Below are 24476 nucleotides of genomic sequence, written 5' to 3' on the forward strand. Positions count from 1 at the left end.
TGTGAATATGTTCTTAGATAGAGGTTCGAGTCTGGAGCTGATTCCAGATCTGTCATTCCAGGCAGGGAATGAGACCAACATGACACGTGTGTGTGTGTGCGCGTTTTTGTGACACATGAGGACATAAATTTGTATAATGACATGGGTATTACAAGGAGAAGGTGATGTTTCAGGACATTACCCATGTCCCCACTTTTCAAAACGCTTGTAAATCACAGAATAGAGTGTATTGAAAATCTGAAATAGCAGAAAGTTTCCTGTTAGGTGTAGGGTTGGTGTAGGGCAATGGCACATACAGTTTGTACAGTATAAAAACCATTACGCCTATGGGATGTCCCCACTTTTCACAAAAACAAACGTGTGTGTGTGTGTTCTGTGTATATTTGTATTTGTGTAACTGATGCAGGACAGATTGTATTTGGGGTTGGTTTTCCATTGGGCTTATGTTTATAGATCTGTATGAAAATAACAGTGATATGCATGCACACGTGTGTTTGCACATTTATTTGTCGATTTTTGTTTGTGTATCAGATGTTCTAATGTTTTTCATCAGAACTCGCACACAGACACTGTTAGTTCAGAATATACATCAGCAGTTGTTTAAAGGTTGTGGTTTGCATACAATTACAGCAACTCAATAACAAAGACCAAATTTGACCAAGTGTGTTTTCAAACTAGCTTTTGTTTTAATACTATTTACATTTTTTTAATATTAGCTTAATGTGTGGTTTTGTTGGTTACAGGAGTTATTTGCATCTGAAATAAGTGCAAGAGCTTTGAAATTCAGATTGACCTGGTAGATTCAATGGTAGATTTTCCTTTTAAACAATTTACTCTTCAGACTCTGATTAATTCAAACCTTTTGTACTCCATCCATCTCTTTATGTGCATCTCTCATCATTTTATTCAAACTCTGTTGGCGTTCTTAAAGTGTGACACAAATGAATTCAATGACTGTGCTAAAAATATCATCTGCAGATGTGATGTCTTCTCCCACACAGATACTCAGGCGTGCATGTGAAGATGGCACTATCAGATCGAGTATTTAAAGAATAGTTCATCCAATAGTGTTTATCAACACTATTATACGTTATTTCACACATACTTATTTGCATTTCAAATTTGCACATATCATACCTGTACATGCATAATTGTATATTATATATTGTGTTTTTGCTATTTTGAAACATTGTCTATTTTGTATATTTGTATATTATTCTTTTTACTATCTGTGTCCTGTCCTGTCGCTGTCATTCTGTTGCACTGTGGAGCTTCTGTAATCCCTCGTATGTGTAAACATTCTCATTCTCTCTCATACATCTTAGATGACCCTTTTTATCAAATTTATCATCACCCTTTAAATAGAGCAACAACCTATGTTTTTATTGTTAGTTATTGTTGTTTTCTGTTTTCTCTCTCTCAGATGTTGAAGAACATCTCATGGTATACGGAGCGCGTTCTAACGGAGATCTCTCTGGGCAGCCTGTTGATCCTGGTTGTGATTCGGACCATCCAGTTCAACATGACACGGACCAGGGTGAGACCAGAACCAGTGACAAAAACAGTCATTTAGACGCAAAGCTCCATAAATATCCAGGTCTTTGGCCGTGGGCACATGCAAATTTATTATGCAACAGCAAGACTCACAGCAACCATCTCACGAGTTTTACAAGATTGCTGAAGTTTTATATTAGATCTGTGAACATATTCAGTCCAGGGAGTCCAATGAATAGAGCGGGTTTTTATATTCAAAGTATAATGGAGCCATTTCATTCTGTTTTGCCCTGCGAGAAGAAACAACACACATTATTTATGCATGGTTTTATTGATTTCCCCTGCTTCAGGATAAATACCTCCACACGAACTGCCTGGCTGCCCTAGCCAACATGTCGGCCCAGTTTCGTAACCTACACCAGTACGCCGCCCAACGAATTATAAGGTTAGTCAACCAACAACTGGTTAGTTGATTATTGAATATTGAATATTTGATTATATTTTAGTATTATATGTATTGTATGTACAGTGCTGGTCAAAAAATGGGGTCAGTAAGATTTTTTTGTGAAGAAATTAATACTTTTATTCATCAAGGATGCATGAAGTTGATCATGATTATTACTATTTCAGATCTTTTTTTTTATTTTTTAAATCAGACAGACAGATGTAGTAATTCTTAATTTTTTTAAAAATTCATTTTAATAACTGATTAATTTTTAAATTGAATATTAATTACTTAATAATTCCAGTGATGATTTTTGTAGTACTTTAAGCTGCTTCAAACCATTAACATCTGAGATTTAGGTTGATTGTTTACTTTTGTCTTTTTGTTTCAATCAATCAAATGAACAAAAAATATTTCATTATTTTATTTTTAATTTATATATTCGTGCTGTTCAATACATCGATACACAGAGATCTGACGATACAAGTATCGATACAGGGACAGCTACAGTTGGCCGCGCTTAATTTGAATACAAGAACACTGTTTAAAACGGAGTGAAAGTGCAAGGTTTCTAAAAAAAAAAAATAATAATAATAATAATGAATAGAGCATAATATATAAGCTACAACAAGGTTTAATCTGGCTGCAGAGGAACACAACTGGGTTGCCTGATATAAAGAGACATAATCCCCGAAACAGACACTTGCGCAATACGGAAATATCTGTGTGTTACTTATAAGTGTGTTACTTATGTTTGTCAACCTGGCAACCATGTGTACACGCACTCTCTCCACTGTGGATAAACGCGCTTGCTTTCTGAAAACACTGGTTAGCTTGCAGTTTAGCGATCTCCACTTCAATATTCTATTATCAGAAAAGTTAAATTTTTCAAGTGTTATATATAAGCATTTATATGAGAGAGAGAGAGAGAGAGGCTGTGTATGAATTGCCACCGTTTTGCTGTGTTTCTCTATTAACAGTGAAGCTGTGGCTTTAAATGCTTTAGAAACGATGATGTTACAAGCTCCTTGTTGAGAAAGATAATGTAGCTCTTCAGCTATTTTATTGATATAATTGCGGGGCGCGCAGTGTGATCTGACTAAACGTGTGTGTGTGAGATACTGTGAAGACAGTGCATTAGTTTAGAACTCTTCTGATTTTTATTTTTATTTTTTAAACGTAGAGTGTGTGTTGATTTGTGCAATGATAACCTACCAGCAATGTTAAGATGATTTTAATATATTAGAATGAGTACATTACAATATAAATTTATTAGAGTACATTATTATTTATGGGCTTAAAAACAAGATGCAAACAATCAGAATATTGTACCTGGTGGGGAGTGCTCAATGTAAACATGAAACACATGCCATTAACTATAGCAGGGCTATTCAATTAACTTCATTTGAGGGCTGGATTATCGACTGGATTATCGATTATTATTATTGGCCCATTTGTAGGGGGCCAAGGGTGTGGGGGGCCGTCCCAATCTTTTTCTGGGGGGCCCTATAAAATTGGAAATTAAATTTAAATGCATATTCAGCAGTAAAACTAACTAATATTACCAACAGTAACATCTATAAAAGGTTAAGATTAGTGCTGTCTGCTATTCAATTAAAAAAATAATCACACATTTTTTCTGTAATTAATTCAGTGTGTAATTCAAATGTGACTAAATGCATATTAATATATTTGTGTTGTCATTTTCACATTGAACTTACAAATTAATATAGAAACAATTTGGTATTGTTTATACCAAAATGGTATATTTTAAATAATGTTTAATGGCATCTTTTTACTAGCCTATTATTAATGAAGAAGTATCATTGATACAAATAATGTTACTGTTGTCTCTATTAAATCCAGGCACTCAAGTGCCTGTTCTGCCAATAGTTAGCAACGGCCCTCTGGTATGCAGTGTTTAATAAACAGCTGTTTTACTAAATTCTTCTGAGGTGAAATTCAGTGCAGTTTAATAAGTAACATATAATTAATATTTACTAATTCTAATGTTCTTTGTTTTGTGCGTGTTACACAAAAATGTAATCTACATTTGTCCCCCTTTTAAAAATGTAAAATTGTAATAAGAAAAATAATTGAACATTTTATAATAATCATAACTTGTCAGTAAATATGTTGTTTATGAGTGGGTGTGAGTGTTAGATGCTACTGCTGTTATCAGGTGAGTCTGTTTGTGTCCACGTTGAGTAAATGTGCCGTTAGGCCGCGGTCCAACATCACAGATGGGCTTATTTGCATCGGTCCAGAAACTGGATCTTGTTTGAGATCAGGAAGGTGAGCAACTGTTAGAGAACAAACAAGCGCTTTCTAACACTTCCATTTATCCACCGTTGAACACAAACAGATCGTGTTTCATTGCATGATGTTTGTGATACACACACTGAATTAAAGTGAATGAAATGTTTGTTGACTTTGCTAGCAAAACACCCCGGTCACCTCAGATGCACTGAAACGGAGCCGTGCAGGCTGTTTTCAAGGCTGCTGACAATCAACGGTCGGATTGGTTGGAAATTTGCAAGGCTTTTGTTTCCTGAATAATATCGCACATCCTTTTATATAACATGAAAACATCATGCCACATTGTAAATAAGAGCATAAAAAACCCATCCTCTGGCAGAGTCAGTGGCTTTAGTTGAGTAAAATCATGTGTTTTGATGCATCGCCGTATTTATTGTTTTGTCATTGTGAAAAGCATGTTACTATGTTTATGTTTTGGTTTCTGTTGCCCAGATTTTGCCATGACTTCATCTGGAACAGAGCAAGCACAGCTCAAAGGAGGTTTAACATGCGAGCAGTAGCAGAGTTTTCCTTAATCTTTAAATTTGGTTCTTTTCTGAGTCTTTTGACAAACTCATGAAAAAGAACTGCTCAAAAGAGTCATTTGTGAATTGAACTAGGTTGTTCAATTAGATTCTGCGTTCTTCATCAATGATGGTTTTTTAAGTTATTCAGACCAATTAAAACCACTAATGTGAGACTGAGACTGATTTAGCTTTTTCCTGAGCCTTTTGACCAATTTATTTAAAAGAAGCACTCAGAGTCATTCGTGAAGTAGAGTAGGTTGTACTATTTATTTGTTCTTCTGATTTGGATACTGGTTTCTTAACGATTCTTTTAATACTTCAGACCGATTCAAACCAATAGCATGAGATTCAGACTAGGGATGGGTACCGAGAACCGGTATTTTTTTGGACCGGTACGTAATTGGGTCAATTTCATTTATTACCGATAAGCTTCAGGACAAATGATACTGTTATCGATACTTGCGTTGTTTTATCTCTGTATACTTCCAATGTTAATGCCGAATTAGGAGCTGCTGCTTGTCATTTTCCTTCACTGAATGATGTGGCCGTCGTTTGCTCAACGTGCGTGTGATATCCATGCACATGCGCAGTGTGTGTTTGCGTGCAGTCAGTGGCGGCAAGAGTGAACTGCTCGAAAGTGTGAGCTCACGTTACAAAACTAAGCGACAGCAGTGTCGGAGGCAATATGCATGCAGTAGAGTAATGGTGAACAAAGGAGGCAACACTAGTAATATAACGAAACATTTACTAACAAAACACAACATCTACCTCAAGCAATGCGCTGTATTTACTATGTCTCCCGGCTCCAGGTCCAACCGCAACTCACGAGACACTGCACTTATTCGCAATCACAAAGGTACGTAATTTGCATGTGCTAAAGCCTTGCCGGTTAAACATTACATTCACGTGCTGCTCTGATGTGCGCTTATTCAGAGAGCGTTACACCTGAAGCGTGGGTACACTAAAAGACCGGTCAAACAGCACCTGATTAGTTATCTTGGTTATCATCTGATTGCGCCAATACTGTCAAAAACACACAAGGTGTGTTCTTTTAGTACTTTTAACTGAATCAAACTTGATAACATCTAAGATTGAGATTGATTTGATTGTCTTTGGAGTCTTTTGACCAATTCATTAAAAAGAACTGCTCAAAAGAGTCATTTCTTTTAATCAGAATAGGTCTGTACTGTATGTTTGCTGTTCAGATTACGATTCTGGTTTCCTCATTGATTCCATTAATGATTCTTTTAGTACTTTTGTACAGATTCAAACCTCTAACACATGGTATATCGAGAGCGGATTAGTCTTTTCTTCGTCTTTTGATGAATCCGTTAAAAAGAACTGCTCAAAAGAGTCATTTGTGAATTGAACTAGGTGGTTCTGTGAGTTTTTTTTTTTTTTTTTTTCTTCTAATTTAGATTCTGGTTTCTTAACGATTCTTTTGGTAATTTAGACCGATTCAGAATGATAATGTGAGATTGAGGCTGGTTTGGTTCTTTTGGCCAATTTCTTAAAAGACCATTTCAAAAGAGTCATTTATGAATTGAACTAGGTTGTACTGTGAGTTTGTTGTTCTGATTTAAATTCTGGTTTCCTAATGTTTCCATTTAATGATTCTTTTAGTAATTTAGACGGATTCAAACCGGTAACAGTCTTCATCTTTCCAGAGAATGAATTAAAAAGAGTCTCTCAATAGAATCATTTGTGAATCATTTAAAGCTGCGCTGAATTCTTTCAATTCACAAACATCACAAGCCCACAGCTCCGTTGAAACATCATTTCAGTGGCGGTACAATCAAACGTTATGGAAGAGGATCTAAATAATAACTAGTTCTTGACACTCAGTCAAAACCTCAGTCGCACTGAACTCTCTCTCTTCATTTTACCTCATTAGGAAGCGCACGATCCTGCCAAAAGAAAAATGTAGCACTAAAACAGCATTATGGCACGTTCTTCTGAAATGTCAGCCATATTTTCTCCAGCAGTGTCAGCATTTAATTTTATTTGTTCCTTCTCCTCCAGCGTGCTTGGCGGAGGGCAGGGGTATTGGCAGCGGCTCGTGTGCTGTTGGCGGCTGGAGATAATGCTCAACCGCGGTAGCAACGTGTACCGTTTATGTAAATGCCCGTAGCAACTCTGCTAATGACGGGGGAACGCGGGGCCAAGCGCACTAATTGTACATTATAGTGGCAGTGCAGAGCTTTCTTTTAAAGCTGTTTTGTAGAGCTGTGGCGCACCGGCGGTGTTAGCGGTTAGCTCATAGTTAGCATGGCTGTGCGTGCCAAGCGACAGTTTTGCGAGTAGGCAAAGGTCAGTGTTTATGGTGGCTAAATTGAATAATTATGCTATTTTCTCAGATTTTATTTACGGGTGGAGCTGCAGTTCTGCTGCATAGGCTAATGTCAATCATCAGGCATTATTTCCTATGACCTTACACGCTTTTAAAGCAAACCAGACGCTCAGTATGATGTAAATACCATGTTCTGTGGTCGGGTTTGTAGTTAAAACTGCCTTTAGGCAATTTATTAATTACAAAGAAAGCTTATGTTGTTTTATTAGTGATATGGTAACACATTCTGTGATGTACTGTATATAAAATTCATTATAAAGGAGTCCTTCATGCACTATAATTGATTCATAGTATTATTTTTGTACTGTTTTTTTTTTTTATTAATATTTTGAAAAATTAATATTTTTATTTTTTTAGTTTAATTTTTGTATTTTTGTTAAGTGCTTTTGTCATTTTAATTTTTTTTTATATTGCTATTTAGGTTTAATTTATTTTGTTTCAGTTTTAGTTCAGTTTTAATTTTTGCTAGTTAGTAATTTTAGTATTTTAACCTTATTTTCATTTAATTAATATCTAGGTTTTATTTCATTTCAGCTTTATTTCAAATAACAGAAGTGTTATAATGGTTAACAAAACTAATCCTTATTCACAAGCATTATAATATGCATTATGATTCATTTTATGTTTTTATATCAATAATGGATATTACACTATAATTTATAATACATTAAACAACATCAAACTGCATGTACTTTTTATTAGTATTTTTTAAATGTGTATATACGTTTTATTTTTATTTCACTTGTAGTACATCAGGGTCAAATAAAATAAGTTTTTTGATTATTTTATTTCAGTTAAAGTTTATTTCAATCTACAAAAATGTTTTGTATTATTTTTAGATATCTATAGTCATCTATTGGTATATTAAATATATTAGATTTGACTTAATTTCAGCTCTATTTCAATGAACAGAAATGTTTTAAATAGTTTTGGTTGTAGTTAACAATATTAAGACTGATTGATTATATTATAATACACATTATTCATAATGGATATAATATTTTAATGTAATGCATTAAACAACAGCAAATTGCATGTATTAAGCCATCAGTTAATAATGCATTATGCTCTTCACAAGGAGATTTTTCACAAACAAATTATTTTTGAAAAGATCATTTTTTTGCAGTATGTTTTCTGTTGTATTAAATAGTTTATTCTGTTCAGGCCAAAAAGAAAATAAATATGATTTGTTATATTTAATGTCTTTTTAATACAATTTTTTTGTCTATTATTATGTATTGATTAGTTGTTTTTTTTGAGGAGCTCTTGGTTACCAAATTATGTTCAAGTAGCCACTTCATTATATTCATGATTTTATGCTGGATTTATTTTAAACCAGTCCTGTCAGTTTTTACGATCTTTTTCTTCTCTCTCCCTCTAATAATCAAAGCAATACATCAGGTATTAATGTAGAAGTTGTTCTTTGCTCGCTGAAAGGTCGTCTTCAAAGTATGAATGCATGTTTTGTCCTAAACGAACAAGTTGCCGGTATTACCGCAGTCCGTTCCATTGAGAGCGGTTTTAAGGATATTGTTTTTCCGTCTTATGTTTATGCGTTTCCTGTGGTGGGTGTCGATAGCACCCAGCTGCTTCAGAAATGAGTAAGAACACTGTGTGTTTCTCTTTGAAGCCTCTGTGTCTGTAAAAGTTCGGTATTGAAAGACTTTAATAGCTCCAGGCTGCCTGGAGGATTCTGCTTCCTGTGCGGACAGGAAGTATTTAGAGTTATGAGGCCAGTTCTGCATTAGATGAGTTGGACTTGGACCACACAGATCAGAGGCTGTGTGTGTGTGTGTGTGTGTGTGTGTGTGTGTGTGTGTGTGTGTGGTTGTATTTCTTGTTCATTGTGTGTCATGGGATGTTGATGCTGGAATGGCCGTTGCCCATAAAAGAGCAAAACCACAGGATAAGATGAGACACACACACACACACACACACACACACACACACAGAGAGAGCGAGACTCTAAACTTTATAGTTTCCTTAAGATTTTTCCAAAATGTTGTCCTTCTCTGACTTTATAAGTTTGGATAACTAAAGGAGTTATTCAACATCTAAAGTGTTTTTGCAACAATAAAAAAACCCAACCTAGACTTAAGATGGATGGATAGATAGATCATTTATTTATATTTAAAAAAAAATAATATATATATATATATATAATTATTTTTAATTTTTTAATTTATAAATTAGTAATTGTTTAATAATATCAGTGGTTTAATTACAGTGTTATTTTAGTATCACTGAGATTCTATTAGGGCTGCACGATACATCGTTTCAGCATCGATATCACGATGTGTGCATCCGCGATAGTCACATCACAGGATGTGCGATGTTTACTTATGCTGCACTGGACGCGACAAAGCAACCGTTGCAAATCATGTGAACGTTGTGTCAGTAGTCATAAATAGAACGCAGCATCAGATTAATGTCAGGGATTTGTCGTGCGCACCGCATCCGTTGCGTCCGGTGTTGACATGGTGAGAGCCACACAGATGCACATGAACACTCAATTCCGTTCATCTCCGCATCTATTTGTGTCTGAAATGAAACATACGCGCAAAACTGTCAAAATGCATGTCTCTGCAGGTTGCTTATGGCTTAGGTGAAGGTAAACTATCGAGAAAGTAACTGGATAGTATTGATTCACAGCAGTTTAATGTTCCTGAGGCTTTCTGTGTCGTGATGTTAATCAAACAACAAAACACAGAGAAAAATCACTTTTGTAGCTTTACAGATTTATTAGATTTAATTTATACAGTGAAGACTATGCAGTGTTATTTTACATTTGATTATTCAATTTCTGTACCTGAATACTGTTAGACTTACCTGAAGAATATAAAGCACTGTTTATTTCATTTGTATAATTTTTCTATTATATTTATCTATGTTTTGCTTATTTTCTATGCTGATTTATTCACCTACAAAATCACCCCAATCATTGATTATTTTTTTCCGAATAGAGCTGTTCAAGTCATCTGATGATTTTTTTTTTTAATTTAAATTTTTTTTCATGTCGCAGTATATATCGCAGAAAAAAAATATGTGAGTTTTTTCCAATATCGTGCAGCCCTAGATTCTATTATAGTTTTTAATCAATATTTTGAATGTCATCTTTTTTATATTTTCTAGTCAGTATTTTTATTGTGTTTTTGACATTTAATGCTTGTAGTTTGTATTAATTAATTTTTATTATTAATTTTTTTTTAAATATTTGTGGTAATATTTGTTATTTCAAGTAACACAAATGTTTTTATGGTTTTGGTTGACCCTGTTAATTACAATTTAATTATATTTTAAATACACAATATTTTCAAACTCTATTGATACTTTTGCTTTATTGAATCCATTTTATTTTAATATTATTTTGGAGGGTTTTTTTCTGTGTAGAAATTTAATACGGACTTTATGAGAAGAGTTAGAAATTAGAATAAATTATCTGCAAGTTAATTTACAATTACATTATTTAGCACCATTTGTTCTAACTGGGACTTTAGTAGTTGTAATCTGTATAAAGTCATGAGTGTGATGTCTTGCTTAATAATTGTTTCAGTACGTGTTTACATTTGTAATCAGAAAGTAGTGCTGAAAAGCCTTTTTTGCCTTGCACTAATAAAAGCTGTGGATTTATGACGTGATGTTTGAGTGGATCTCAGCGGAGCGGTTGAGATCAGTGGCAATAATTGGGATGAAGATGGATTCTGATTGTTATTTTGAAGACGGCATTGATTGTTTTGATCTTAAACCTGTCAGATGAAGCAATTAACGTGTTTGATGGGGTCTGTTACTTTAATGAGAGCCTTCAGGGTAGTGTTTTCCCTGACTTTGTGAGTTTTCTTTCTTCTCATTCAAATCCTCACTTTGTTATCATCAATAAGATTAAAATTAAGCATTTCTTTTAAAGTAGTAGTTCACCCAAAGGAAGTATGAATCACTGTCTGTTTTAAATATTAAAGGGTGAATTTTACAAAAACATGTCAAGGTCATATTTCACCATAAAATCAAAATATTAAAGGGATACTCCACCCCAAAATGAAAATGTTGTCATTAATCACTTACCCCATGTCGTTCCAAACCCGTAAAAGCTTTGTTCGTCTTCGGAACACAATTTAAGATATTTTAGATGAAAACCGGGAGGCTTGTGACGGTCCCATTGACAGCCAAGTAAATAACACTGTCAAGGCACAGAAAAGTATGAAAAACATAGTCAGAATACTCCATCTGCCATCAGTGGTTCAACACTAACGTTATGAAGCGACGAGAATACTTTTTGTATGGAAATAAAACAAAAATAACGACTTTATTCAACAATTCGGCACTGTAACGTCAAACAGCGCATCCCTATGTCGCGGCTGACACACAAGAGCGTATGCATTTTGATTGCAGCGATAATTTCCAAAATGGCACTACGGTGACGTTACGGTGCCAAATTTTAGTAGCATTAAGAATTTTTTCCATCTTATTCATTATAATTACATTTTTCCATCTTATTCATTACATTTTCCCTCAAATTCACATTACTGTAGTTGTCCAGACATTTTACTTCTGAATTTTCTCTTATTTTTAGATTTGTTTTAATACAGTATTTTTCATATATTATAGTATTACTTTAAATTACTTTAAATATATAATTTTTAAACTGTGTTGCAAATATATATACTGTATTTTACAGTAGCATAATTTAATATAAATTGAAAGCAGCATTAATTCATATATATATTATACAATTTCATGACAATTAAAATTTTTCCACCAAATTCTCATTATTGTTGTTTGTCCAGACGTTCTACATATATTTAATGAAGTTTTGTAAGAATGTTTTTGGACAATATTTTAATAATTATTGATAAAGAAGAATTATTATTATTATTATTATTATTAATGTAATATTTAATACTTAAATTATTTTATTTTTATTATTATTATTATTATTATTTATTTTGGCATTTAAGATGTTTTTGGACATTTTGGGGGGATTTTGAGAATTAAGTAGGCTAAATTTTGCTTAATTGTCACATCTAAAATACTTGATGCTTAAAAGACTTAATAAACAGCATACAAGTAATACAAAATATATAATTTCTTTTTTTCCCCCTTTGATTTTGCGGTATAATATGTCCTTGGCACGTTCGATCATGAGATTGTGTCATGTTGAGGAGTAAATCTGAAGTCTGTTCAGTCTGTGTTTGTCTTTGGCTTTTTCCACAGGTGTTCTGTGTGCAAAACCACACAAATTCTGTCCAAAACATGGTCAGTCACACACACCAGATCTGATAGACCTTTTAAACTGTCAACAGCACGATAATCTCAAACCACACTCACTTGCATATATTAGCAGCAGCATTGTGTGTGTGTGTGTGTGTGTGTGTGTGTGTGTGTGTGTGTGTTAAAAGCCCAGGTGCACTGAAGGACCCCGTTCGAAGAGTCAGACAGGGTATTTTTAGCTCCGAGTGGCTTTGAGTCGACAAAGTGCAGCCGCGTCCCATTAGCACAGCGAGAACGCCACCTGCTCCAGACAGACAGACAGACAGAAAAGAGACGGGAAAATCGACAGACACCAAATGAAGCACTTCAACTGGCCGTGAACAGACAGACCGTAACAGCCACACAGATTTAGCTAGACAGAAAGTACCAGACTGAGTATGTGTGTGTGTGTGTGTGTGTATATCAGACAGATCAAAACCCAGACCAGACGGACAGATAGTTCTGTGTGTGTGCCAGCGGGCATTTAATGTGCTCTGACTCTCTCAGTAGGTCACAGTGACATGGCATTTCGTATAAACACACTCTGAGCGCCGCTGTCTGCCCTTCCTGCTGCCGCCACACGCATCTCAACCCCAAAATAAATACAGATCAATCTAGAATCTCAGACCCAACGAGTCCTCAGCAGCTTTACAAAATAATCGTTGCGGGATGTTTGACGTGGACTCTCTGGTTTGTGCTTGTGGGCTGCTTGTTTGCTTCAGAGGAAACGGTTGATAATAAGAGCAGAGCGGGATGAAAATATTTATGTTCCGATTTGTTTTCCTGTTTGCGTGGTGTTTGCCAAGTCAAGCAGCGCTGTTACTGTTGAGTATACTTTAAACTTTAGTGTTTGCGCATGAATGATTCCTCAAAGCCTGTGTGTTGTTGTGCTTTACTAAGTGATCAGATGCACAATTTTCAGCATAAAAAGCCCAAAAAAGCCCAGAATGCCCTATCAACGACTTAGCAATATGTGTGTGTATGTGTATATATAAAACAAAAAACTTAAACTTTATTTTAACTTATTCAGCATTTTAGATTTTTGTTTAGTTTTAGTTGAATAAATAAACAAAAAACCAGTATACTATTATACTAGTTTAAAAATATATTGACATTTAAAAATAAAAATGACAAAAACACACAATTATTAAAATGACTAAAACTTTACTACACTTTCCTTAATTACAGTTTAATAAAATTGTTTATATACTATTGTGGCATTTATTAATATTTTTAATTAACTTTTTATATTTTCAGTTTATTTATTTTCACTTTTGGTCCTTTTTATTTTTGTAATATGTTTTAGGTTTAGTTTTTTGTTGCTTTTTTAAAAATTATTATTATTATTATTATTTTTTTTTATTTTATTTTTTTTATTATTATTATTATAATTTTTTGGTAATTTTAGTACATTAACTTAATGTTGCCAAGCTAACATTTCTCAAAAATTTGTGTTCAAGTTATTTAAGTTTAAAGTTATCTAATATTTAGATTTTATTTAATTTAAGCTTTGTGTCAGTTAAAGAGAACATTTTTAATAGTTTTAGTTTTAATTAACAATAACAAAACTTGCTAACAGACTAAAACTTTAACTAAATTTAAAATGAAAAAATCTAAAAATAAAATCTAATGTAAAAGATTAACAAACTATAATCATATATCAGTGATGCTGCAATAAGCACTCTGATTTTCTTGTGGAAATCTGACGGTGTATTTTGGAGGATTGGGTTTCACAGCAGATGGTAAAATATCTCTGAAGTATATTCCCATTCATATTCACAATTTTGAGCACTCCAGGGTGATTATGAACATGAAATTATCCAGCCATGGCTTCCTGTTTCACAGAAATATAAATAGGAGGGAAAACAAAGCCCAAATTCCCTTAATCATACATCACAATGAGAAAAACCAAAGAATATATTTCTGATGTGCAGCAAAAGATAATTGAGCTTCACAAATTAGTGAAGTGGCTTTAAGAAAAGAGCTAGAGCAGCGAAAATTCCCATTTCCACCATCAGGGCAATAATTAAGAATTTCCAATCAACATGAAATGTTACAAAACTGCCTGGAAGAGGACGTGTGTCTATCGTCCTAATGCACGGCAAAAAGCAGTGGCTAAAGACTCTTCAAGGACCACAGCTGGAGAATTGCAGAAAATAGTTGAGTCTCGGGGTCAGAAAACCTTAAAAATAATTGTCAAACAGCAGCTACATCAGCACGTTGTTTGGGAGGGTTTCAAGAAAAATTCTCCTCGCTCATCCAAAAACAAACTCCAGCATATTCAGTTATCGGACACGACTGGAACTTCAAATGGGACTGGCTTCTATGGTCAGATGAAACTAAAAAATGAGCTTTTTAGCAGCAAACACTCGAGATGGGTTTGGTGAACACAGGGATAAAAAGTACCCCATGTGTACAATGAAATATACTGCTGTGTTTTTGATGTTGTGGGCCTATATTTCTGCTGGAGGTCCTGGACATCTCGTTTACACACATGGCATCATGGATTCAATTAAATACCAAGATATAAAAAATTAAAAACTGACTGTCCATTAGGGCTGCACGATACGTCGCATGCGATATTTAATGCTTGTTTTGCACTAACAAGCTGCGCAAAACCACGCTGATAATGAACGTGGATTTGCGCAGCTTGTTAGTGAACAACGGCTCTGTGTAGTAAATGCAGCTCCATGTGAAATCACGGACGTGATGGAAATTACCGCTGATTACAGAACCGGCTTTACTGACAAGATGCGCATTAAATATCGCATGCGATATATCGTGCAGCCCTACTGTCCATGCTAGAAATCCTATAATGGGCCAACAGGACAATGATCCACAAACAAACATCAAAACCAGAACAAAAATGGGTCACTGAGAACAAAACCAAGCTTCTGCTGGCCGTCCCAGTCCTATGACCTGAACTCTATAGAAAATGAGTGGGTGAACTGAAGAGAAGAAGCACCAACATGGAGCTGTGAATCTGAAGGGTCTGGAGTGATTCTGGATGAAGGAATGGTCTCTGATCTCTTGTCAGGTGTTCTCCAAACTTATCAGGCATTATAGGCGAAGATTCAGAGCTGTTATCTTGGCAAAAGGAGTTTGCAAAAAGTATTGAATTAAAGGGTATGATTAATTGTGGCCAATGTGTATTAGAGAAAAACAATTATTTCATAATGAGATTTCTGTCCTATTTTAAATTCTTATCCTCCAATGAAAGGTTATATTTAAAAGATCAAAAGGATTAATGATACAGATTTTATATATATATATATATATATATATATATATATATATATATATATATATATATATATATATATATATATATATATATATACATATACACACATACACACATACACACATACACACATACACACACACACACACACACACACACACAGTCATGGCTAAAAATATTTTAAAAAAATAACTCTTGCAGTTCTGTCAGAAAATGCAACCCTTCTCTCAGAAAATTATTGCAGTTGCAAATGTTTTGGTACTCGCATGTTTATTTTTTTGTTTAACAACACAAAAAAACAGAAGAAAAGTCAAATCTGATACAGTTCCACACAGAACCCAAAAAATGCACTGGACAAAATTATTGGCACCCTTAACTAGGCTGGGTATCGTTTAAAAAGTTTCGATGCCGGTTCCTGAACGATACTTTTTTTCGATACCAATTTTATGAAATCAGTTTTAACAAGATTACATTATCTCAAAAAAACATTGGTTTTATTTTTTCAGCTTGTTGATATTTATACAGACTCAAAGCCTCATCTCCTGAGCCACTGCACAAAGAAAAAATATATATCCAACGCAATAAATCAGTGCAAATAATTTTAATATAGTTCAAATAGTTTTCAGTTTACACATCTGTTTTAATAGTTTTAAAACGCATAGCTCAGACAGGATCATCATTTCTATTCCTTTATTCTAGGTTGTTAAAGACTTCAAGAAATTGAAAATCTTTATCCACTTTCATAAATGGGTGTTTTATTTTCTTTCACCATATGTTTTATTGTTATTAAATTCTGGTGTAGTATGTCTAATTATTTGAATGCATAAAAACTTAGTTCATTCAAATTTATTCTTAAAATAGCCTTATAAAATGTTTTATTTTTCCTCAGAAATTCTGTGTTCTGTTTTTCAAATGAAGGCATAAAACATTAATTTAATTTATCTTTAAATTATTGAAAATCAAAGTTTATTTATTTATTTGTTTTGGCAAACAAAGGGGGTTTACTATTAAAATTAAAACATGGAAGAAATGTGTGATCATTACTTAAAAAAAAAAAAGAAAGTTTTAATAATTTTAATAGTAGCCTAATAGTAACAGTATGTACATTCTACTGAACAATAGTAATTTATTTCTGCCGCAGTGTCTTCCCAGTTAAACCGAACCTTTATTTTGACGGGTTGGCGTGAATACATTTACAGTTCTGTGTGTATATATGACACTAGCATTTTACCATTTGATTTGAGTAAAACTAATGAAGTGACTCTCATAGCAGTTCTGGAGATGTTGTTCATGTGTTTATATCCTCATTTAGTGAGACGGCAGATGCTGAAATCACCGCGAGCGTCACGTGCTCTTCAGTCTGTGTGCAGTAAACAAAACCGCACGATATAGAGAGCAGACTGCTCCGTACGCTTTTGAATCACTCTCGCGGATATCAAAAACTGATCGATCTGCGCCGTGTCGCCTTCTAATCGAACACACCTAGTGCTGCAGGCTTATTGCCTCACTGATGTTGATGAGATTAACCCCTTAGGTATCGAAATTTGGTACCGAACGACAAGATGTTTTTCGATACTCTATATCGAGGCAATTCGGTCAGTGCCTAAAAAGTATCGGAACTCTATACCCAGCCCTACCCTTAACTTAATATTTGGTAGCACCCCCTTTGGAAAAAATAACTGAAATCAATCGCTTCCTGTAACCATGAAACTCAAACCTGAAGACTTGTCAGATAAGAGGATCCAAGATGGCGGCGCGATCAGACGCAGCGGCTGCTCCAGGTCCCAAAGACGGTGCTTTTTTGTCTTTTAATGTCGTCTGTTCGTCTCCAAATAGTGTAAATTTACCGCTAGTTCATAAGGAAATCACTCCTAAACTCAAATATGTTCGCCAAAGACTTTTGGATATCGGCAACGCATACAAAGACCAACTCGCCGGCGGCTACTGAGAAGCTCTGAGGCCTCTGTTTACTGCTGAAGCGGACCTCGAGACCGCGGCCTCGCCTACTGTCGCTACCCGCACAAGGCGGCGTGCAAGCGGTGTGAGAGGACGGAAGCGCGGTAAGCGCGGAGGTATCTGAGCTAGGCTGAGGAAAACCCCACAAGACCGGCTCTTCCAACACTCATGCTCTCAAGCGTTCGCTCTCTGGAAAACAAACTGGACTTAATTCAACTCAGTCGATCTACACAGCATGAAACAAGGGATTGTTGTGTGTTTGTTTTCACTGAAACATGGCTGAACGACAACATCCCGGACTCCGCCATTCAGCTGCACGGACTAACTTGCTACCGCGCGGACAGAGATTCATCACTGTCTGGTAAGACTCGCAGCGGTGGCTTGTGTGTGTACGTCAACAAAGAATGGTGTAACAATGCTGGGGTAGTGACAAAACACTGTTCATCGCTGGTGGAGTTTATGTTTGTGAAGTGTCGACCGTTCTATCTGCCGCGGGAGTTCACGGCCATTGTTATTGTCGCGGTGTACATCCCATTTTCGATACCAATTTTATGAAATCAGTTTTAACAAGATTACATTATCTCAAAAAAACATTGGTTTTATTTTTTCAGCTTGTTGATATTTATACAGACTCAAAGCCTCATCTCCTGAGCCACTGCACAAAGAAAAATATATATCCAACGCAATAAATCAGTGCAAATAATTTTAATATAGTTCAAATAGTTTTCAGTTTACACATCTGTTTTAATAGTTTTAAAACGCATAGCTCAGACAGGATCATCATTTCTATTCCTTTATTCTAGGTTGTTAAAGACTTCAAGAAATTGAAAATCTTTATCCACTTTCATAAATGGGTGTTTTATTTTCTTTCACCATATGTTTTATTGTTATTAAATTCTGGTGTAGTATGTCTAATTATTTGAATGCATAAAACTTAGTTCATTCAAATTTATTCTTAAAATAGCCTTATAAAATGTTTTATTTTCCTCAGAAATTCTGTGTTCTGTTTTTCAAATGAAGGCATAAAACATTAATTTAATTTATCTTTAAATTATTGAAAATCAAAGTTTATTTATTTATTTGTTTTGGCAAACAAAGGGGGTTTACTATTAAAATTAAAACATGGAAGAAATGTGTGATCATTACTTAAAAAAAAAGAAAGTTTTAATAATTTTAATAGTAGCCTAATAGTAACAGTATGTACATTCTACTGAACAATAGTAATTTATTTCTGCCGCAGTGTCTTCCCAGTTAAACCGAACCTTTATTTTGACGGGTTGGCGTGAATACAGTGCCTAAAAAGTATCGGAACTCTATACCCAGCCCTACCCTTAACTTAATATTTGGTAGCACCCCCTTTGGAAAAAATAACTGAAATCAATCGCTTCCTGTAACCATGAAACTCAAACCTGAAGACTTGTCAGATAAGAGGATCCAAGATGGCGGCGCGATCAGACGCAGCGGCTGCTCCAGGTCCCAAAGACGGTGCTTTTTTGTCTTTTAATGTCGTCTGTTCGTCTCCAAATAGTGTAAATTTACCGCTAGTTCATAAGGAAATCACTCCTAAACTCAAATATGTTCGCCAAAGACTTTTGGATATCGGCAACGCATACCGTGCGCAAACGCAAAGGACGCGCTTCGCGAGCTGTACAGCGCCATCAGCGAACAACAAACAAATAACCCCGACGGCTTTTTCATCATAGCCGGTGACTTCAACCACGCAAACCTAAAGACAGTTTTGCCAAAGTTCTACCAACATGTGAACTTTGCAACAAGGGGAAATAACACACTGGACTTTGTTTACACAACAGTTAAGAGCGCATACAAAGCTGAACCCCGCCCCCACCTCGGGTACTCAGACCACATCTCTGTTATGCTAATCCCAGCATACAGACCACTTCTGAAACTGGCCAAACCGGTTCACAAACAGATCAAGGTATGGCCAGACAATGCCACCTCAGCACTGCAGGACTGCTTCCAAGACACAGACTGGAACATGTTTAAAGAGGCGGCCACCTACAACAACCACACAGACCTGCAGGAGTACACTGAAACTGTGACTGCTTACATCCAAAAGTGCACTGATGATGTGACAGTCACCAAGACCATCACCACACGCGCCAACCAGAAGCCATGGATGACAGCAGAGGTTCGTGGGCTGCTAAAGACCAGAGATGAAGCATTCAGATCAGGAGATAAAGCAGCCCTCAAAACAGCAAGAGCCAATCTGTCCGCAGCATCAAAAATGCAAAACGGTCATATGCTCAAAAAATCAACAATCACTTCACAGACAGCAGTGACACACGGAGCCTGTGGCAAGCTATTCAGACCATCACAGACTACAAGCCCCCGCCACAGGCCTGTGATGACGACACATCCCTCCCAGATACACTCAACCACTTTTACTCACGGTTTGAAATGCAGAATGACACACCTGCACAAAACTGCCCACACCTCCCAACGACCAAGCGCTCTGTCTGTCTCCAGCCGGCGTAAGGAAGTCCCTATCTAGGATCAACCCACGCAAGGCTGCGGGTCCCGACAACATACCTGGCCGTGTACTGAAAGACTGTGCTGCACAGCTGACAGATGTCTAACAGATATCTTCAACACCTCGCTGAGCCAGGCAGTCGTCCCCACATGTCTCAAATCCACAACAATCATACCGGTACCAAAGAAATCACCTGTGTCCTGTCTAAATGACTACCGTCCCATAGCACTGACTCAATCATAATGAAGTGCTTTGAGAGGTTAGTCATGCACAACATCAAAACCAGCCTCCCCAACACACTCGATCCGCTCCAGTTTGCATACCGTCCGAACCGCTCTACGGACGATGCAATTTCCTCCACTCTCCACCTGGCTCTTACCCACCTAGAAAATAAAGACTCCTACGTTAGAATGATGTTCATTGACTTCAGCTCAGCATTCAACACAATAATCCCACAACAGCTCATAAATAAACTCAACCTGCTGGGCCTTAACAATTCCCTCTGCAATTGGATCCTGGACTTTCTAACCGGAAGACCTCAGTCAGTCCGTGTCGGCCACAACACCTCGAGCACTACCACACTGAACACAGGTGCCCCACAAGGCTGTGTGCTCAGCCCGCTGCTCTTCACGCTGCTGACCCACGACTGCACTGCCAAGTCCAGCTCCAACCACATCATCAAGTTCGCTGATGACACAACAGTGGTAGGCCTCATCAGCAACAACGATGAAACGCACTACAGAGAGGAAGTGGCACAGCTGGCTGAATGGTGTGGCACTAACAACCTGTCCCTCAATGTGAGTAAGACAAAGGAGGTTGTGATGGACTTCAGGAGAAACTCCGGTGATCACCCCCCACTGACCATCGACAGCTCGCCTGTGGAGAGAGTCAGCAGCACTAAATTCCTGGGGGTGCACATCACAGAGGATCTCACCTGGTCCACCAACACCATGTCACTCTCCAAGAAGGCACAACAGCGCCTACACTTCCTCCGCCCGGCTGAAAAGAGCAAGTCTCCTCCACCCATCCTCACCACTTTCTACAGGGGCACCATTGAGAGTGTGCTGACCAGCTGCATCACTGTCTGGTACGGGAACTGTACTGCAGCAGACCGCAAGACCCTACAACGGACAGTGAACACCGCTGCAAGGATCATCGGTGCCCCTCTCCCTCCATCCTGGATATTTTCCTCACACGATGCTCCAGCAAAGCCAATAGTATCGTGAAGGACTCCACACACCCCTCCCACAGTCTCTTCCAGGAAGACGGTACCAGAGCATCAGAGCCCGCTCTGCCAGACTGCTCAACAGCTTTTTCCCCCAGGCTGTGAGAGCCCTGAACTCAAATCACCCCGCCTCTCTGAACCCCCATACAAACCCCCTACCTCCTGTAACATGTAACGTGCAATTCAAGTGTGCTACACACAGGAGAGTGGGCCTGTACAAACCACCTGTAGTAGCACACTCTCCTCCTCTATGCGCACTAGTCACTTTTCACACACACTGCTGTGTGTACACAAATCCCACAAAAGAACTCCGTAATATATGTATGTTTACATGCTCATGCACTACAAATCATCCTGCACTGTTCCCCAGCCAGCTGCTTGAACTCAATGTTTCTCCTTGCACATGTACAGTACTTATCTGAAGCATTCGTATAGTTTGTATTTTTTAGTTTGTATAGGTACTTTTTTATAGATAGTATATTTATATTTATAGTCAAAATCTATCAGTAGGATAGTTGTGTATAGGTTTATATTGTCTTACTCCATTGTTGTATGCCTGTATTTATGTAGCACCGTGGTCCTGTGAGGCACGACATTTCGTTCCACTGTATGCCCCCGCATGTAGCGGAATGACAATAAAGCTCAACTTGACTTGACTTGACTTGACTTGAATGAGTTTCTTACACCTCTCTACTGGAATTTTGGACCACTCTTCTTTTGCAAACTGCTCCAGGTCATTCAGATTTGAAGGATGCCTTCACCCAGCTGCTGTTTTGAGATCTCTCCACAGGTGTTCTATGGGACTCAGATCTGGACTCATTGCTGGCCATTTCAGAACTCTCCAGCGCTTTGTTTGTAACCATTTCTGAGTGCTTTTTGAAATGTGTTTCGGGTCATTGTCCTGCTGGAAGACCCATGACCTCTGGTGGAGACGCAGTTTTCTCACACTGGCCACTACGCTGCGCCCCAAAATTCTTTGGTAATCATCAGATTTCATGATACCGTTCACACAGTCAAGGCATCCAGTGCCAGAAGCAGCAAAGCAACCCCAAAACACCTTTGAACCTCCACCATGTTTGACTGTAGGGACTGTGTTCTTTTCTTTGAAGGCCTCATTTCTTTTTCTGTAAACGGTGCCATGATATCCTTTACCAAAAAGCTATACTTTTGTCTCATCTGTCCAAAGTACGTTCTCCCAGAAGGATTGTGGTTTTGTCACATAAGTTTTGGCAAACTCCAGTCTTGCTTTTTTATGCCTTTGTGTCAGCGGTGGTGTCCTCCTGGGTCTCCTACCATAGCGTCCCTTTTCATTCAGATGGCGACAGATAGTGCGAGCTGACACTAGGTGCGTTTACATGGAGCATTGTAATCGGTTTAAAAGTCCAATCCGAATGAAAATGCTCCATATAAACACCTCAATCGGAATAAAAATGCCCAAACCGCATGAAATTGTAATCGGTTTGAGAGTGGTGGGATAAACCTTTCTATAAACCGAACAAAATTAAAATCCTGCCATGTAAACACTTTAAACCGATTACTTTGCGTCTACGTCATCACGTCCAGAGGTCGGGTCGTCAGAACGTGAACGTGAAGTCGGCAACGGTACATTCTGTGATTTGGGGACACCGACACTACAGTAGAGACTGGGTAATAGTGGAGGTATAAAGTTAAAATTTCCATTATACAGTTAAAACTCCACACACCCTCCCACAGTCTCTTCCAGGAAGACGGTACCAGAGCATCAGAGCCCGCTCTGCCAGACTGCTCAACAGCTTTTTCCCCAGGCTGTGAGAGCCCTGAACTCAAATCACCCCGCCTCTCTGAACCCCCATACAAACCCCCTACCTCCTGTAACATGTAACGTGCAATTCAAGTGTGCTACACACAGGAGAGTGGGCCTGTACAAACCACCTGTAGTAGCACACTCTCCTCCTCTATGCGCACTAGTCACTTTTCACACACACTGCTGTGTGTACACAAATCCCACAAAAGAACTCCGTAATATATGTATGTTTACATGCTCATGCACTACAAATCATCCTGCACTGTTCCCCAGCCAGCTGCTTGAACTCAATGTTTCTCCTTGCACATGTACAGTACTTATCTGAAGCATTCGTATAGTTTGTATTTTTTAGTTTGTATAGGTACTTTTTTATAGATAGTATATTTATATTTATAGTCAAAATCTATCAGTAGGATAGTTGTGTATAGGTTTATATTGTCTTACTCCATTGTTGTATGCCTGTATTTATGTAGCACCGTGGTCCTGTGAGGCACGACATTTCGTTCCACTGTATGCCCCCGCATGTAGCGGAATGACAATAAAGCTCAACTTGACTTGACTTGACTTGACTTGAATGAGTTTCTTACACCTCTCTACTGGAATTTTGGACCACTCTTCTTTTGCAAACTGCTCCAGGTCATTCAGATTTGAAGGATGCCTTCTCCCAGCTGCTGTTTTGAGATCTCTCCACAGGTGTTCTATGGGACTCAGATCTGGACTCATTGCTGGCCATTTCAGAACTCTCCAGCGCTTTGTTTGTAACCATTTCTGAGTGCTTTTTGAAATGTGTTTCGGGTCATTGTCCTGCTGGAAGACCCATGACCTCTGGTGGAGACGCAGTTTTCTCACACTGGCCACTACGCTGCGCCCCAAAATTCTTTGGTAATCATCATATTTCATGATACCGTTCACACAGTCAAGGCATCCAGTGCCAGAAGCAGCAAAGCAACCCCAAAACACCTTTGAACCTCCACCATGTTTGACTGTAGGGACTGTGTTCTTTTCTTTGAAGGCCTCATTTCTTTTTCTGTAAACGGTGCCATGATATCCTTTACCAAAAAGCTATACTTTTGTCTCATCTGTCCAAAGTACGTTCTCCCAGAAGGATTGTGGTTTTGTCACATAAGTTTTGGCAAACTCCAGTCTTGCTTTTTTATGCCTTTGTGTCAGCGGTGGTGTCCTCCTGGGTCTCCTACCATAGCGTCCCTTTTCATTCAGATGGCGACAGATAGTGCGAGCTGACACTAGGTGCGTTTACATGGAGCATTGTAATCGGTTTAAAAGTCCAATCCGAATGAAAATGCTCCATATAAACACCTCAATCGGAATAAAAATGCCCAAACCGCATGAAATTGTAATCGGTTTGAGAGTGGTGGGATAAACCTTTCTATAAACCGAACAAAATTAAAATCCTGCCAT

General features: G+C 37.3%; 1 protein-coding gene across 4 annotated transcripts in view; it reads left to right on the plus strand.

The window, feature by feature from the left end:
- dym (dymeclin) overlaps nucleotides 1-24476 on the plus strand; it is a 95463-nt gene that overhangs the window by 30005 nt on the left and 40982 nt on the right. For all 4 annotated transcript variants that reach the window (XM_058757674.1, XM_058757675.1, XM_058757672.1 and 1 more), the window contains exons 12-13: nucleotides 1424-1537; nucleotides 1845-1939. In XM_058757674.1, the coding sequence (XP_058613657.1) occupies nucleotides 1424-1537; nucleotides 1845-1939 (209 nt within the window). The remainder of the gene's footprint in view (nucleotides 1-1423; nucleotides 1538-1844; nucleotides 1940-24476) is intronic.

Source organism: Onychostoma macrolepis, chromosome 21 (genome assembly GCF_012432095.1).
Source record: "Onychostoma macrolepis isolate SWU-2019 chromosome 21, ASM1243209v1, whole genome shotgun sequence".
NCBI lineage: Eukaryota > Metazoa > Chordata > Actinopteri > Cypriniformes > Cyprinidae > Onychostoma > Onychostoma macrolepis.